Source organism: Telopea speciosissima, chromosome 2 (assembly GCF_018873765.1).
Source record: "Telopea speciosissima isolate NSW1024214 ecotype Mountain lineage chromosome 2, Tspe_v1, whole genome shotgun sequence".
NCBI lineage: Eukaryota > Viridiplantae > Streptophyta > Magnoliopsida > Proteales > Proteaceae > Telopea > Telopea speciosissima.
Genome location: NC_057917.1, coordinates 78,956,740 through 78,973,574, shown reverse-complemented (window position 1 = coordinate 78,973,574; position 16,835 = coordinate 78,956,740). Strand labels below are relative to the sequence as shown.

At 41.8% G+C, this 16,835-nt stretch overlaps 2 protein-coding genes across 3 annotated transcripts in view; both read left to right on the top strand.

Moving 5' to 3' along the window:
- The window catches only part of LOC122650131 (twinkle homolog protein, chloroplastic/mitochondrial), a 71,150-nt gene that overhangs the window by 49,233 nt on the left and 5,082 nt on the right, over positions 1-16,835 (top strand). For both annotated transcript variants that reach the window (XM_043843447.1, XM_043843446.1), the window contains 3 exons: positions 3,607-3,690; positions 7,162-7,293; positions 16,716-16,812. In XM_043843447.1, coding sequence (XP_043699382.1) covers positions 3,607-3,690; positions 7,162-7,293; positions 16,716-16,812 — 313 coding nt within the window. The remainder of the gene's footprint in view (positions 1-3,606; positions 3,691-7,161; positions 7,294-16,715; positions 16,813-16,835) is intronic.
- LOC122650133 (phenylcoumaran benzylic ether reductase Betv6-like) overlaps positions 5,491-16,835 on the top strand; it is a 29,743-nt gene continuing 18,398 nt past the window's right edge. Inside the window, exons 1-2 of the mRNA XM_043843449.1 lie at positions 5,491-5,506; positions 11,733-11,737. The gene's annotated coding sequence lies outside the window, so the exon portion shown is untranslated. The remainder of the gene's footprint in view (positions 5,507-11,732; positions 11,738-16,835) is intronic.

Sequence of the window (16,835 nt, the reverse complement as noted above, 5' to 3'; positions counted from 1 at the left end):
GCTGTCTAGCAATGCAAAGAAGATCTGACCACAGGGGAGTTCGCAAAGCATGACTGTTGAGAGCATAAATCACAGTGAAGAAGAAGGAAAAATGACCCAGGCAGTCAGAGAAAGAAAGATGGATAAACTGAGAGGAAGAAGAAAGAAGAGATAAAGAGATTTTTGAAGGGTCCCAAAGAATCCAGATTCTACCATTTGGGTGATGAGAGTAGTTAGAGAGGAAAGACCAGCCAGGGGCTAAAGAATGCAGAATTTTTGCATGGTTTGGCTCTTTAATATGAGTTTCAAGGAGGCAACAGAAGTTTGCCCGAGACTGATGCAACTTGGAACGAACAGAAGCTTGCTTAGAAGGGGAGTTCAAGCCCCTACTGTTCCAGATGAAGCCTTGGAACATTAGGAAAGAGGGGGAAGAGGCAACAATGGCTCACAGAGCCTGGACAGGATTGATCTCGAATGAGTTTCACTTCTGTGACGACGCTGGTAGGAGCAGTGGAGGGGGGAAACACAAGTGATTAACGATCGAGCAGGGCAGGGAGAAATATTTGAAATCTCGGGTGAAGAAGACGGAGTTACTGATGGGTTGGGATTTGCGGGTTTTAAAGAGACCCGAGGACCCGAGAACCCGAGAGAATAACAGAGGGTGAGAGAGATTCACTTGAGTTAGAAGGGTGAAGCCTACGGTCATCGCGACTCAAGCCCAAAGAGAGAGAATGACCTGGGGGGCCCACAAGGGGGTCAAAGGCTGAATGACCCACAAAAGGAGAGCATAAAGGCGACAACGATGCCAGTTGCAAAGGAGCTTCATCAGTATTTAGAGAAGAAAGCGCAGGCACAGATCCAGTCACAAGAGCAAAGCTATTCGCCATGGCTGACGACCTCAGACCAGCTGCAGAGCCTGGAGGCCTAGGCAAGCCAGGAAAGGAAGGATCAGAGAGTGGATCCTACGACATCCTCGAACGGCTCCTGGGGAGAACATCAAAAGGGAGTTTTTCGGGGCACGAGATACGACCAGTCTCATTTGCCTCATCGTCATCAGTGGCAAGGACCCTGAATCTGTTCTGGTCAGAGTTGAAAACCTGCTGGCTTTGAGGAAGTAGCTGGCCGGTCACCTTCCGGCGAGGATTCCGATGACGAACTTTGTTCCTAGTTCTCCCACGGGAAGGCGATCGGAAGTTGCTAGCGGCGGAGGGGAGAGGATCAGGCAAAACTCCATCGAAAACTCCTTCGACAGGAATAGCAGGGTCCAATGACACTCCATCGACAGGTCCGACAGAATCAGGGGCCATCTTCTCGCCTTCGCCAGCAGCAGGAGCAGGTTTGCAGAGTTGAGAGCTCTGACCAAAAGTCTTGCAAACTTCACAGTGGGGAGGCTTCCATTCATAATGGAGTTCCTGCTCAAAAGAGAACTCTTCTCCCTCCTTGACCGTGATGAAGGAAGGAAGTGGTTCAGCTGCCGAGACTTCGATGCAAATTCGAGCGTAGGCTAATCTGTCCTTTCGTGTAGTTCTCACATCAGAAAAGAGAGGGTTGCCCAAGACTGAGCCAACCAAACTGAGCCCATCAGTGCACCAGTAGTGCAGGGGAAGCCCCGGCTGAGTAACCTAGAGGGGGATGGAGGTGGGATCAACTCGCCAGAGCTGGAGGTGACGGTGCCATTGACGTAGGAAGATGGGTTTCTTACCTACAAGCCAGGGGCCACCCTCAAGAGCACGGGTCTTGTCAGATTCCGTAGAGAATTTGAAGATGAAGAAGCCGTTGTCCAGAAGAAAGGAATCCATGGAGCCCTAAGCCCTCCATTGTTTGGAGAGGGACAGCTTCACAGTGTGAAAAGGTGGACGGGAACCAAGGAAATGACCGACAAGGCAGTTCTCCCAAAGCTTTGCTTCCGTGGCAAGAAGGTCAGGTGAGCAGAGTGCAACTTTGGATGAGCCAACTGAAGTAGGAGCCACAAAAAGCAGAGGAAGGCCCTTAGGCAGAGAGCCAGACACCGGAGCAAGCAGAGAACTCCAAGTAGCAGGCTGAGGGGATAAGGGAGGAGCAGAGGGAGGGGGAGAAGGCAAGGAGGAAGAAGACGCCATCGACTTTGAGTCTTTTTAGTAGGGCTTCACATGGAGTTTGATCAGATTTTAGGCAGAGAGCCAGACACCGGAGCAAGCAGAGAACTCATCTAGCTGGTTTATCTTACTTGACCACCAACATGATCTTACAGGTGTTTGGGTTGGCAGGCAAGCAGTGAACCAAGAAAATCTAGTTTTTGTTCTTGAACTGGGGGTTTTTTTTTATCCTTTTGGAATTTGATTCTTAACTATTTTTATTGGATTCAAATAGGGGTATTTGCTTATTTATGAATAATATGTTAAGTAAATGAAATACCAAATATAAAAACATTTACTTAAATGATATTAAGCATAAATAAGTGTCTAGCCTGGTTTTTGGCATAAATAAGTGTTTGTTCGGGTTTCCAGCCAAGTTTCTTCAAGTTTCGATGGGGATAAGTGATACTTATATAGGTATTTAGGTCGAAACTAACGAAATATGGTCGAAACCAGTCGAAACCAACCGAAACCCTGTACTTTTTAAACTCCCACCTTAACTCGTCTCGGTTTTTTGCGAAACTGAGATATCTTGGTGGTTTCGGTTGGTTTCGACCGAGATCTCTTTCCATGCTTTTGAACTGCATCAACTCGGTCTATTTTGAAAGCAACTCAGCCACGAATGGATTATAGGGTTACTAATAATCTACCTCTGCTTGAAGTCAACGTTAGATGTTATGTACCAGTATCACTTAAACGATTTCTAAGATAGAACTTTATCTGAATTAATTGTTGTTTGTCCTGCAATAATCAGTTACCTTCCCGTCTTCCCCTTTAGGCTTACCTTGAGTGGTGGTCATATCATTCAAGTGGTACCAAACCACAAGGATACCTCACGTGGGCGCTCAAACTGTTGAATAGATGGGGAACCGTCTTGACTACATCTGAAATTTCATGAGGCACCTCAACCATATAGCCCACAATCTGCTTTTGACTTTTCCCATTGTAAGATCAGCTGTCAAAGCATTGGCATATAATGGACAAAAACACAGAAAGAAAAAAAAATTCAAAAATTGGCTTTGTTTTGCCATGTGGGAAACTCTGTTTGGGCTGAACTTAACCACATGAGTAGCAGGTGAGATGGTCAATTGTGATATTTGGGTGCTAATTGTGCACGATGCCTCCATGTGTAACACATTCAAAAAAAATGCTTGTGTCGACTCACCCACGCATAAGAACATATCCACGTCCCTTTTTTTTTTTTTTTTTTTTTTAATATTCTGGGGTTAATGGCTAAGTCCCTTTTTTTTATATTATGGGGGTGATGGCTATATCAACAATTGAAACTTGTTTTCCTCATATCATATATTTGTAAGGATGAATTTATTCTATATCCTGGATGGTTGTCATCTATAATGTGAATTTGAGGACCATTAGAGGTGGTTGGTCACCCATAATCAAATAACTGTGACTATTAGTCTATTACTGATTTTTCTATACTAAAATTGATGTTTGAGATTTGCATTAAAAGATTCTTAAAAGTTTCAAATTATTTAACCATATCTAACCATAGGTATGGAGGATCGGTTGAACGGATGACTATTGAAGATTTGGAACAAGGAAAGGAATGGTTAAATGATACTTTCCATCTGATAAGGTCAGGAAACTATCTCATATGTGGAGCATTTCATTTTTATGAGATCAATTTTTCTCTGTTTTCCTTGGAAGTTTTCCCGTTTAGTTCATATATGCTGCACCTTATTCCTGTATAGAGTGATATTGGGATATAATAGTCAAGCATCGCCTGGCAATCCATGAATCCGTTGCATTGTGGTGGGTGGAAGCAGCTTTACTTAAAACTATATAGTGTGTGGCTTTATGTAAAATTGAGAATATAAAATCTGGTCAGAGTAAGTGGACTTTTTAATGAGAAGTTCCATAAAATTTATAGCTTTGTTTCTGAAGGAGGGGTGGATAAAAAGTTCCTTTTGAAGGAACATACATAGAATGCAGGCCCTTACTCTCACCTGACTTTTGTTAGGTGGTTTTTCCTTGTAAAATTCATTTTCCCAAAAGTGTATTTGTAAAATATGGCTTCCTGTTGTTGAGAGTTATGAGGGTATTTTGGTTATTTAGTTATTATCTTGTTAGTTAGCTTGTATTAAGCTTTTATGTTTTTAACCTGTTACCTCCCTAGGGAGTTTTATGCAATTTCCATCATCTTATGTTAATGAATCAATATAGGGGAGAGTCATTACAACTCTCTCCATAAGTTTACACTCATCTAACTCTTCTCTCCTCTTTCTCCTCTCACTATCTTCCTATTTGTTCCTACTTCTCTCTCACCTTGATCATTGCTCATTTCCAACTTGGTATCAAAGCCACAAAGGTTTGAGAGTTAACTAGGAGATCCCTCTCATTCTTTGTGCCTCTCTTGGAACCCTAGAAATGTAAAGGAGTCCAATAGGGGCTGTACCATGTAATAAGATCTTATGGAGTTCTCTTTTCACCTTAAAGACACATTGGAAGAAGATTCGCAGCCGTGAAGATCGATTGGAAGAAAAAGAAGGGAGAATAGGGTTACCGCCAGCTGGTTTTCTCTCTTACTCATTTCTCTCTCATCCAGCCTCCATTGTGAGTGAGGCCAAGCTTGTTGGAATCAGGAGTATCTCCAGGTTGCTCCGCCGGGTGTCCTTGGCAGAGAGCAAACTGTACGCTCAAATGTCGTATTTGGGAAACTTGGCTTATTCCATACCTCAAAGCATGATACACCTTGATTAACAAATCCAAATATGCATGCTCAAATATCTTTGCATCGATTTTATTATCACCCATTGTTTTTATATTTCCTGGCTTCTTTTTCTGAGATTTGAGCTTTCTGAAATGATAATTTTGTATTGCAGACAACAAACCGAGCAACCCATGCTAATTTTATTTTTTTTTGCTTGTCATTTTATTCATTTTCTGGCTTGGTAGGTCTGCATTTTCGAATCGAGATCTTAGAGCTAGTTGCCCATATGCAAATTTTACATGTTTGCTATGGTCTAAAATTTAATGCTTCAGTGTGATGATTTGGCTGCTCAAATTTTTATAAAAGCAATTGTAAATTAAGCAACTTTTTTGACAATTCTACATGTGCCTGAAAAAAATAAATTTGTATTGTTATTTTCCTGTTTGTGGATGTCATCTCTTGGGAATGTCTGGAAGACCATTTTCGAAAGTCAATTTGTATTTTTCTAAATCATAGTCCTCATTTGAGGAGTTCTGGTTTTGATGATGCACGTTCTGCAAAAAAATTTGATGAAGCATTTTGTTACGTCCTCACTGGAGAAGAAAATGTAGTAAAAAATGGTGAAAGGATTTCCGTTAAAGTGCCTGCCAAATGCCATTTTGTTTTTTTTTTTCCCACTGTTTTGGAAGCATTTTTTTTTTGTCAGGTTACCAAATGTTAAATTACTTCCTGTAATTATTCTGTGAGTAGAATCAGGTACTTATGGGTCAAAAGTACTTTCTGAGAGCAAAATTGTTACCAAACACAGCCTAAATCCACCAATTTCATTCAATGGTTACATGAATATAAGTAAGCAGAAGAGTCCTGAGTTTTGACCATGAATGGCTCTGGTTGCTCAAAAACTTCTCAGAGAACTCCATCTGTGACATTATTGGGAAGCTAGTCTTTGGCGCTGCGATTCACCATATCTGGCTGGAAAGAAACCTCAGGAGATGGACTTCCAACTCTAGATCTTTCGACGTGATTTGGAAAGCCATCTCTTCCGATGTCTCTTCCAAGCTCAGACACATCCGGCAGAGGCACTCCACAGACAACCGGAAGAACAGACATATTGTAAATTTTTGGGGCCTTGACATTGCCCTTTTGCGGCCTTCCTCCTCTGCGTAGGCTGGTTGCCGCCCGTTTGCCCCCCCCTCTCCCTTCCTTTTGCCTCCCTTCTTCCTTTCTTGTATTTTGTTTCCCTTTCCCTGCCCCCTGCCCCCATTTGGGGTTCGGTAATATATTCATTTACCAAAAAAAATATAAGTAAGCAAAGACTCCTATTCTTCTACATAACTGAGTATAGAAACTAAATAAACTGGGAAACTAAATAACAATAAAATCTCTATTCATATCCAATTTCCCTAATATAAAAAGATTCAAAAAAATGACTTAATAATCCCAAGCCGCTACTATTGTTTAACTGCCTCATTAATGGATGTTGCAACTTGCAAAAACATTGTATCAATCCAGTATTGTAAGCATATATTAATTGCATTCTTTTCAACTGTGATTACATATGTTCATATGATTGGGTGTATGTAGAACATTTTACAATGTTGTTTGTATTGCAATAAAGTGCATACCCAGTGCATGAGGCTTCCACCACTGTAGGTTCTGGGAAGGGTCATAATGTACACTGCCTTACCCCCACTTCACAGGGATGTTGTTTCCCAACTCGAACCCGCGACCATTAGGTCACAACAGAGCAACCTTACCGTTGTTCTGAGGCCCACCCTCTATTGTTTGTATTGCGATGACCATCTAAAATGTGTATAGATAAGATCTTTTAGTTGTAGTCCATGTAATTTGAAGTAGAATGCTGAGAAGACAGGTAGCCTGACATTTGGTCAAGGTTCAAGATTTGAAACCGAAATATTCTACTGAAATGGCCGAAATGGCACAGAAGTGCGGTCCACCATTTCGGCAAAAAAAAAAAACATTGAAAACCCCTCAATTCGTATGTGATTTTGTTTTGACCAGCATCGGATCCGAAATATGCTGTTGAAACTTCGACATTTCAGTCGAAATTTTGAACCATGTAATTGGTTAAGGCGGACAGATGTGCAGCCCTTGAGAAGATTAGTAGATTGCATGGGGTTTCTATACCAACTACCAAGGAACGTAATCCAAGCATAGAAAGGAATTTCCTCAATTTACTGAACTTTCAAATGACAACAATTAATTGATTTCATATTACTTTACTTTTAATTTCCATGAATGTTTTTGATACTATAATTTAGTTTCTTAATTTAGAATGCAGATGTTTTTCAATCAGCATACCAAGCTCTCTACGTGCAGACATGATTTAACTAATGTCATTGCTGTTGTTGGATTGCCTTTGGTTTTTTAAAACAGATGTGAGGATGACTGTCTTCCATCCATTAAATGGGTTCTTGCGCTTGCCAAAGCAGCTGTTTTAAGGCATGGGGTGCGTGGGCTTGTGATTGATCCATACAATGAACTTGATCATCAGCGTCCTCCAAACCAGTGAGTGTTTTAATAATCATGGATGTTTTATTTCTGTCCCGTCTGTGCCTTGTTTTTGTGATCATGGATTCAGTCTCATCGGAGAAGTGAGAAGCAACATGATTGTTCTGGTCATCCATGTAATACTTTTTTTCTGCAATTGTGCAAGAAATAGTAGACATACTTGTTTTGGTCTTTTCCCATTTGAATGATTGTTATCCTCTTGTAGAGATAGTAGATATACGCATACAACGTATGTACCATAAAAAGGTAGAAAACATTATGAGGGCAACCACTTCCCCATCTTTTCCCCTATCTTCCCAAGTGCTATCAAACAACAGTATGGGAAACACCTTCCTCACTTTGCTCTTCACTCAACTTTCATTACCATGCATCTTCCCGGCAAAGCAACCAAATGCAGCCTAAAGGCTTACAACCACAGCCAGCAAAGTAATTAATGCAGCGGCTGAGTAGGGTCCAAAAGATTAGATTCAAACACCATTGAAACCTTTGATTTCTATGCTGAAAATCAAAGAAAGAAAATGTGATAAACATGGGATATGACCCTAAAAAAGAGTGGTGGCTCTAAAACTTTCTTTAATAAACTGAAGAGAGAACGAACAATCCTGGTTAAGTGCAAAAATTTATAGACATCAAATCATAATATATTATATACATTTATTTTTTTATAGACCAGCCCTAGTTACTTCTTGTAACAATACCAGGAATTAGCAACCAGTAAGCATGCAAGAGAGGGAGAGAGGAAGAAGAAGAAGAGGAGAACTGAGGAAGAAGAGGGAGAGATTGCAAGGAGATCAGCAAGCGATGCCTTGGGCAGCCCTCACTATGACACTGTACATATTTATCAACAATTACAATCACGCAAGCAATAGAAGTCCTTGCAGTAGTCAAAAGATAGAAAAAACTAAAAGGAGCCTAGCCTAACTAGGAAACATAAATCTTGTCTAATTAGGAAAGAAATAAAGTAAAACAAGAGACATATCACAACTAACCACGATAGGCACACTCCCCCTATTGTGGTGCACACTTTAACACTCCCCCTCAAGTTGGTGCATACAAGTCACCCATGCCTAGCTTAGAGCAGCCTTTCCGGAAAGCGGGATCAAATAGTCTTATTAAAGACATCACCAAGCTGATCAGCAGGAGAGGCAAATGGAGTTACAATCAGTTTCTTCATGGCGACGTTTTCACAAAATGACAGTCAACTTCAATGTGCTTGGTTCTCTTATGAAATACCGGGTTTTGGCAATGTAGTTAGCAGCTTGGTTATCACAAAACATCTTCATAGGTTGAGTAATTGAAAATCCCAACTCTTGAAGCAACGATCTTAGCCACATCAACTTGACTGTAGTGTGAGCCATAGCTCGATACTTAGCCTCAACACTGGATTTAGCCATAATTGTTTGCTTCTTGCTTCTCCAAGTGACTAGATTTGCCACCAACAAGCGTGTAATGCCCTGTGGTAGGCCTCCTATCTCCATCAACACCAGCCCAGTTAGCATCAGAAAATCCTACCAGATCAACACTTTGACGAGGATGATAAATAAGCCCCTTTTGAAGCCCCTTTAGAAAATACGATAAACAAGCTACATCCCAGTGAGTCTTCTTTGGTGACTGCATAAACTGACTAATATTGCCAACAACAAATGATATGTCCGGTCAAGTGATAGTGAGATAAATACTCTTCCCTACTAGTCTCCTATACTGGTGTTTATCTTCAAAGTCTTCAACATTAGTCGTCCCAAATATCTGATGTGGGTCCATAGGAGTACCAATAGTTTCGGACTAGATATCTAACACATATTTTCTCTGTGATAGGCTAATTCCTTTCTTGCTTCTTAGGACTTCAATGCCAAGAAAATACTTGAGGGCACCCAAGTCTTTCATCTGAAAATGCTGATGTAGATAAGATTTCACCTCTACAATCCTGGATGCATCATTCCTAGATTTAATGATGTTATCTATATAGACAACGAGAACAACCACCTTAGAGCCCTAGTGTCGTACAAACACCGAATGGTCAGAGTAATATTGGGAAAAACCACAATGAGAAACAATTGAGCTGAATTTGTTGAACCAGGCTCTAGGTGCCTGTTTTAACTCATAGATGGTCATGTGTAGCTTGCATACTCTGCTAGAATTCTCCCCCTGAGCAACATACCCAAGAGGTTGCTCCAAATAGACCTTCTTCTGTAGATCACCATAAAGGATTGGTGCCTGTCTGTCACGATCTTGTGGGAAGAACTTCGACCAATCATTTAGAATCTCTCCGCGATGTATCGTATATCCGCGCTACACATAAACTTCTTTAAGCACATGGCGAATAGAACAACACAGAAGAGAATCTTCTTGGACCGTCCCTATACACGTAGGTACACGGTATTTGCCGCCTGATTATATAGATTGTGGTGTACCAGTTTACATGCACCCGACCAATGAATAGACAACTGACGAAATCTTTACCGTCAACCATATACAGGCCTAAGCGCACCGTCGTCTCCGCCATCAGGTTTGAATATTCTGGATTCGCTCATCCAAAGGCTATAAAACATTAAAACCTCTGACTTGTTATGCACTATGATCTAGTATTCTAGTGTATACATACTTACCAGACTTGGTCCTCCCAGCCTACCAGAGAGCCTAGAATGGAATCTAGGATAAAAACTTTATTTTAACACCTTTTGCATGGATTCCAACGCGAGGAGAGAGAATTAGGGATGAGGAAGGGCTTAAGCTACTGTAACCTTTCATATTCTCAGAGAAAACTCACAGAATGCTCCCGAAACTCCTCCAAACTCTCCCAATTTGCTCTGTTTCTGCGCGACAATACAAAAATCAATGTTACTTTGTCGTCCGGTATCGAAACAGTGCACTTCCAGTTGCATTAGAACCACGACTTGACAAACTACATTTTTCGTATAGATCACTCTGCCCATTTCTGCCATTAAGCCTTCCAAAATTAGCTCCAAACATGCTGCCATTGTGTGAACCTATGATTTCACAACTTTTGATGCACGGGGGTGTTTACCTGCTGCTTCGACCTTCTGCCAAACACTGTGTAAGCCTTTAATAAGCATGCCATAGCTGACCCTCATCCCGGGATACCTCAGAATGTCTACCAAACTGCCATATGACCCTAAATCACTGCCATGTCACATCCTGACCATTCCAGCTCTGCCAAATCATTAATATATGTTGTCATATGTGCCCATATGTGCCCAGAAGCTTCTGCAACCTACCCAACACTGTATACATTGATTCTGGTCTGTCTGCATTGTCCAGTCACTGTCTGAGCTGCCACAACACATGTGCATCATCCGGAAATCTCTGTGATGTCACCAAACATCATAAACCACAGCCACAGATGTTTGGAAGCTTCAGTAACTCTTCCACTGTACTGCCACTGTCACTGCTCTATATGCAATGTCACATGTATACTGCCACTGTCACTTTCATTGCTCTGTCACCGTAAAATTGTTCTTTGACTGCTGACTCTGCTGCCACATCACACTGCCCATGTTGTATTGCTACACTGAACTACTGTCCACCACAGTGTAAGTCTGTCTATCATACTGAGCATCATGACCTGTGTGAGTGTGTTGATCCTAACTGTGTTGACAACAGTGACAACACCAACTGCCATATGCCCAACAATTGTCCTGCTGCTACCATTGATTCTGGCCATAATTTCAATTCTTATTTTAAGGCCTGATTTCACCATCGATTTCATAGTCATTCTTCTAAAACTCTTCAATTTTGCAATTTCAAAAACTGGTTTCTGCTTTCACGGCTAGCTCTGTTTCTCTCGGTTGTTTAACTTCCTGCTTAGTCAATTCTGAATTATGTTTAATGTTTTGTTGAATTTTGGAATTTCTGCATATCAAATTCTATTATTGTTTGAATTCTAGAGTCCTACTCCAAGGAGGAAACCTTCACAGTTTTGGATCCAGCCATTGGATTGCTACCATGTTTTACAAATATCTTCTATTGAATGTTTAGACCATTCAATCAAAATTAATTGTCAATTTGACTTGTTTTGAGTTTTATTCCCTTACGTGCGATTCTGTAAAAAATCTTTGTTTTGTAAACCCTAGCCATTAGGGGGTTAGAATCCCATATATGAGGTGGAAGGTCAGTGGCTTAAATATACAAGGTGACAAGTCTAATACTAGGTAGGCCATATTGTCATGGCCATTTCATACAACGCTGTTCGTATGGCTTACGGTCGTGGCCTAAGCATTTTTGTAATTAAATTGTAATGAGCATGATTTTTAGGGGGGGTATGTCTCCTTTTGGAAATCCCTAAAGAGCAAAAAAGCTACCTCGTAGGGGAGTGACATGTTGTCAAGGAGTGTAGCGTTTGGTTGCTTGCCCCTACACTGGTGGCCTGAGGCCCATCATCCTAGTACACACTTTGCCTGGTGATCCCCTTCAGAGAGCTAGGTTGTAATGCTTTGCTTCTGTTAATGAAAGTGCTTTGATTTCTTTCCATTAGTGTTAGGCGAAGCAGCTAGGTGGTTCGCAATTCTTGGAGGTGTGATGGTAATGTAAAATCCCTTATCCAACGAGCGGTAGGGAGGGGAAATGGGAATGTGCTATCATGGAGCCATCGCCGTTGCTTGTGCTCTTCCATTTGGCGAGGGGCCTACCAGTGGATGGGCACTCAACAAACTCACTCAGGTCTCTCAGCCTAGTTGATCCCCCGATAAGAACCCGTGAGTGAGAATAAAAAGAAAGAGCAAAGGGTGGCTGCTAAGTCGGTTGCTCTCTTTGCTTGGCCTCCCTCCTTTTACTTTTGTGGTTGTTTAGGCTTACTCCTAGGCACTACGTGTTAGTGAGTGCCGCACGGGCACCCAATTGAGTAGATCTGTGATAGTTGATATTAGAGCCACGTTTGATGAAAGGAGAAGCCATGCCCTCGAGGCCCAAGTGCAAACAGTTGAGGGTTTGGTGGAAAACCTACCGTTGCTAGTGGTGTGGGAATCCCCTGGGGGAAAGGGCAACAACCACTCGTTGAGAAGGTGGATGCCCTTGATGAGGGGTATGTACAAGTCTCCAATGCCATGGAGGTGCTGGAAGAAGACATAAGGGGTGCAGTGGCAGCCCTACAAGCTATGATTGAGGAGTTAAAGAGTTGAGTCAACTTGCTAGTGAGGGTAGTTGGCTTTGGTGGTGCCAAGGTGATAGAGCCCCGCCCTCGTATACAAGTACCTGAGTCGGGCACGTATGGGGAGTGCTCAAGTTTCCGAGGAATTAGAGAATTTCTTGTTTGACATGGACCAATACTTCCGTGCCAGAAAACCAATTGAGGCGGACAAGGTGTCTATGGCTACTATGTATCTCACAAGGGATGCAAAGCTGTGGTGGCGCTCAAGTTACCATGCTATCCAAGAAGGGTACTGTACCATTGACACATGGGAGGACCTAAAGGAGTTGAAGAGTCAATTTCTCCCTGAAAACGTCGACTGCCTTTCTCAACTCAAGCTTCACCTATTGCAACACACTGGCACAATCTGAGAAGGATTGGGTGTTCCACTTCATAGAGGGCCCAAAGTCTTGGTGTAGGCCTGAGATGCATCAACAAAGGGTGCAAGACCTCGCTTCAGCATATGCTGCAGCCGAACGTTTGACTGGCTATGTTCAACCACTTGTTAGAAGGGCCCCTATCTCAACTAGTGGGGATGGACGGTTTGTAAGGACCTACAATAACAATATATATCAGAGTGGAAGGGATTGAGGTTCGAACAGGCCTACTCCCTCCTCAAAGGGCTCCATTGTTTTAACAGCCAGGTCAAGACCATCCTCAAGATGTTTCTTGTGCCATGGTTCACATAGAACCCAAGAGTGCCCACACAAAGAAACCCTCCATGTTGTACAAGTATCATCTCCGCCTGTTGAGGATGTAGAGAGTGGGGGTGGTGAGAATGATGAGCTACATGTGGGAACTCTTTGATTGTTGTATGCCTTGAAGGGGGCATGTTGATGAGAAGAAGGCTCCGTCCTGAGGATTGATGTTTGATAATGCAAAAATCAACGGGAAAACCACTATAGCCATGTTGGACACAAGAGCCACCCACAATTTCGTCTCTGAATCATGGCAAAATGACTTGTTCTGAACTTGGTGAAGGACTTGAGTTGTATCAAGGAAATTGACTCAGCTGCTTGACCGGTGATTAACACTGCTAGATCTGTTTCTGTTGAGATGGGCTCTTGTCTGGAAATACCAACCTAATGACGATACCCATGGATAACTTTGAAGTCATTTTGGGCATGGAGTTCTTGCAAAACCATAAAGCGGTGCCCATGCCATGTTTAGAGTCTTTATGTTTATTTGGGACAAGCCTTATGTTGTTCCTGCAGTACCCAAGAAAGGCACAGTGAGACCATATCAGCCATTCAACTAGAGAAGGGGCTGAAATGGGGGTAACATACCTTCCTGACTGCTTTGAAGGTGGAGACTGATGAGATAACCAAGGAGCCAATACCCAACCAAGTTTATGGCATATTGGAAGAGTCCAAAGATGTGATGCCCTTGGAGTTGCCAAAACACCGTTCTCCTCGCAAGGCCATAAGCCATGAGATTGAGCTCCTCCCTGGAATAAAGTCACTTGACTGAATTTCATGAGCAATTGGATGTGTTACTTGAAGCAGGTTTCATTCGACCCTCCAAAGCAGCCTATGGGGCCCTTGTGCTTTTCAAGCGTAAGCATGATGGGAGCTTAAGGTTATGCGTTGACTACAAAGCTCCCAACAAAGTCACAATTCAGAACAAATACCCTATACCTTTGATTGCTGACTTGTTTGACCAACTTGGAGGGGCCAAATACTTCTCAAAGCTTGACCTGAGGTCGGGGTACCATCAAGTCTGTGTTGCAGAGCGTGAATAGCCTAAGACCACCTGTGTCACAAGATATTGTGCCTTCGAGTTCCTAGTCGAGCCATTCGGTCTAATCAATGCCCCAACAACATTTTGTACACTAATCAATCATGTTTTCCATGATTATCTTGATAGGTTTGTTGTGGTGCATCTTGATTTCTTGATTCTTGATGACATCGTGTTGTACAATTCAAGCATGAAAGAGCATGTTGAACACCTCAGAAGGGTCTTTCAGCTGCTTCGGGACGATCATCTATATGTATAAAAGGAAGAAGTACTCATTTGCCTAACAACACATTGGGTTCTTAGGGCATGCGATTAGTGGTGGACAGGTTCGGATGGACAAACAAGATCAAGTCCATCCAAGAGTGGAAGGCCCCAACCAATGTTCATTAGTTGCGGTCTTTCCTAGGACTGGTGAGCTACTACCGTCGATTCACTGCTAGATACTCCGGAAGGACTCTTTGTATGGCCTACGGTTGTGGCATACGTTGGGCTTGAGAGCTAGCCATGGCATGGGGGTGGTGACTGATGGCATTTTTGTAATTAAATTGTAATAAGTATGATTTTTCATGGGGGTCATGTCTCCTTCAGGAAATCCCTAAAGAGCATAAAAGCTACCTTGTGGGGGAGGGACAAATTGTCAAGGAGTGTAGCCTTTGGTTGTTTTCCCCAACATTGGTGGCTTGAGGCCCATCTTCTTGCTACTCACTTCGCCAGGTGATCCCCTTTAGAGAGCAAGGTTGTAATTCTTTGCTTTAGTTAATGAAGGTGCTTTGATATCCTTTCATATGTGTCTCTTTGCTTTGCTTCCCTCCTTTCCCTTTTGTGGCTTGTTCAGGCTTACTCCTAGCCACTGTGAACTAGTGAGTGCCACATTGACATCCTATTAGGTAGGTCCGTGACAATATGGTTCAGTTGGACAATGAAACTCAACATGGGGTCAGTCCAGGGGTATTCTATCAAATCTAATTGCCCTTCCATATGGTTCAAAATCAGGTTCCTCTTATGCAAGGCTCAGCACACAGCTGTTACACTACCTTTTATCCTACTATTATTGTTATTAAGATATAGTTGTAATAGTGAATTCCTTATTCAGATGGCATATTTCTCACCATAGATTTTTGTTAGATTAATGTTGCCCAACCATTTCTAGATGTACAGCCGATACATATTGGTATCGGTGGGTATCGATACGATACAATTTTTAAAAATTAAAAAACTTGTATCTACTCTGGGTATTGATACGATACAATACTTGTAAATTATAAATGATTCTATCTTCCGTGTGTCAACAGATACCATAGTTCAAAAACTTGCCGAAATCTCGGTGAGATCTTGAATATCTCGAGGATCTCAAGCTTCTCGAAACGAGATGACATATGAGACATAAAATATGCACAGTTTTGAATAACTCGATCAAAATTTTAAATATTTCGAGAATCTTGGAGAAATCTCTAATATTTCTGCTGAAACTAGTCCTATCGAGACCGTATCAAAAGAAATAAAACTGCTGAAACTAGGTCTGGTGGAAGAACTCAGGACTGGTATAGTTCAGTTTGTAGTCCTCAATTCAAGCGTCCAGCAAAGAAGTTACATGTAAGTCACCCTGTAACCCCCACAATATGAAGATGAAGGTCCCAGTAGGAGGGAGATCAACTTGAACCTTGGGGCTGCCAGTACCACCCAGAATAAAATAGAGAGACTAATAGAACATAACAGTGATAAGAAAGGAATATGGAAGACTAACGAGGGTGGGAAGAAGCAAAGGAAGGGGGAGCAAGAGGGACTCACCTATGAAAAGAAAGCTCTCATTCAAGCAGAGCATATTAGCACAACTTACCACCGCTGGTAAACTTCAACTTCATTCAATATTCCACTGTGTCCTTGTTCGATGGTTTCATGTATATAAAAAGCAAGACTCTAATCTCCTACTTAATCTTAAAATAGAAATTGAATCAAACTTGGCAACTACTATTAAACAGAAACTTCACCAGTATAAAACGACATAAAATATGACAAAATTATTCCCTTCTAACCCGTATTGGATAAAAAACCCAATTTGGTCTGGGTTCGCCTTGGACAGGTTTCCATATCGGGTCATGCTGGTTCAGCCATGATAATGCCACTGCATCAATGGGACTTATTTTTGGCAATCAGAATGGTTATGATAAAAAAAACCCAGAAAATCATCTAGACTTTTTGTTCATGATCGTTTGACTCAGAAATCCTTCTTGGGGTGCATCAGATGGAAAATTTTGAACCTTCAGTTTGCACATAACATGTTTTGCACGGTTGAGAGGTAAGCGTCTTCTTCCCATGGATTTTCTGCGTATTTTCTTTGTAGTATAAATACTTTACATGTGGCTTTCGAAAGTCAATTTGATATATTTCGGGATAGAAATCACTGAATATTTGGATGCTCTATAGAATTAAATGCGTTGCTCCATTTTCATTCTGCGCTTGGGTTATTGCATATCTTAGACAGATCATTGATTATATTTGTACCTTTGGTGCTTTAAAACTCTAATTTTATTTGCAACAGGACAGAGACAGAGTATGTGAGTCAGATGCTTACAAAGATTAAACGTTTTGCTCAACATCACTCATGTCATGTTTGGTTTGTAGCACATCCTAGACAGGTATATCACTCATGTCATATGGT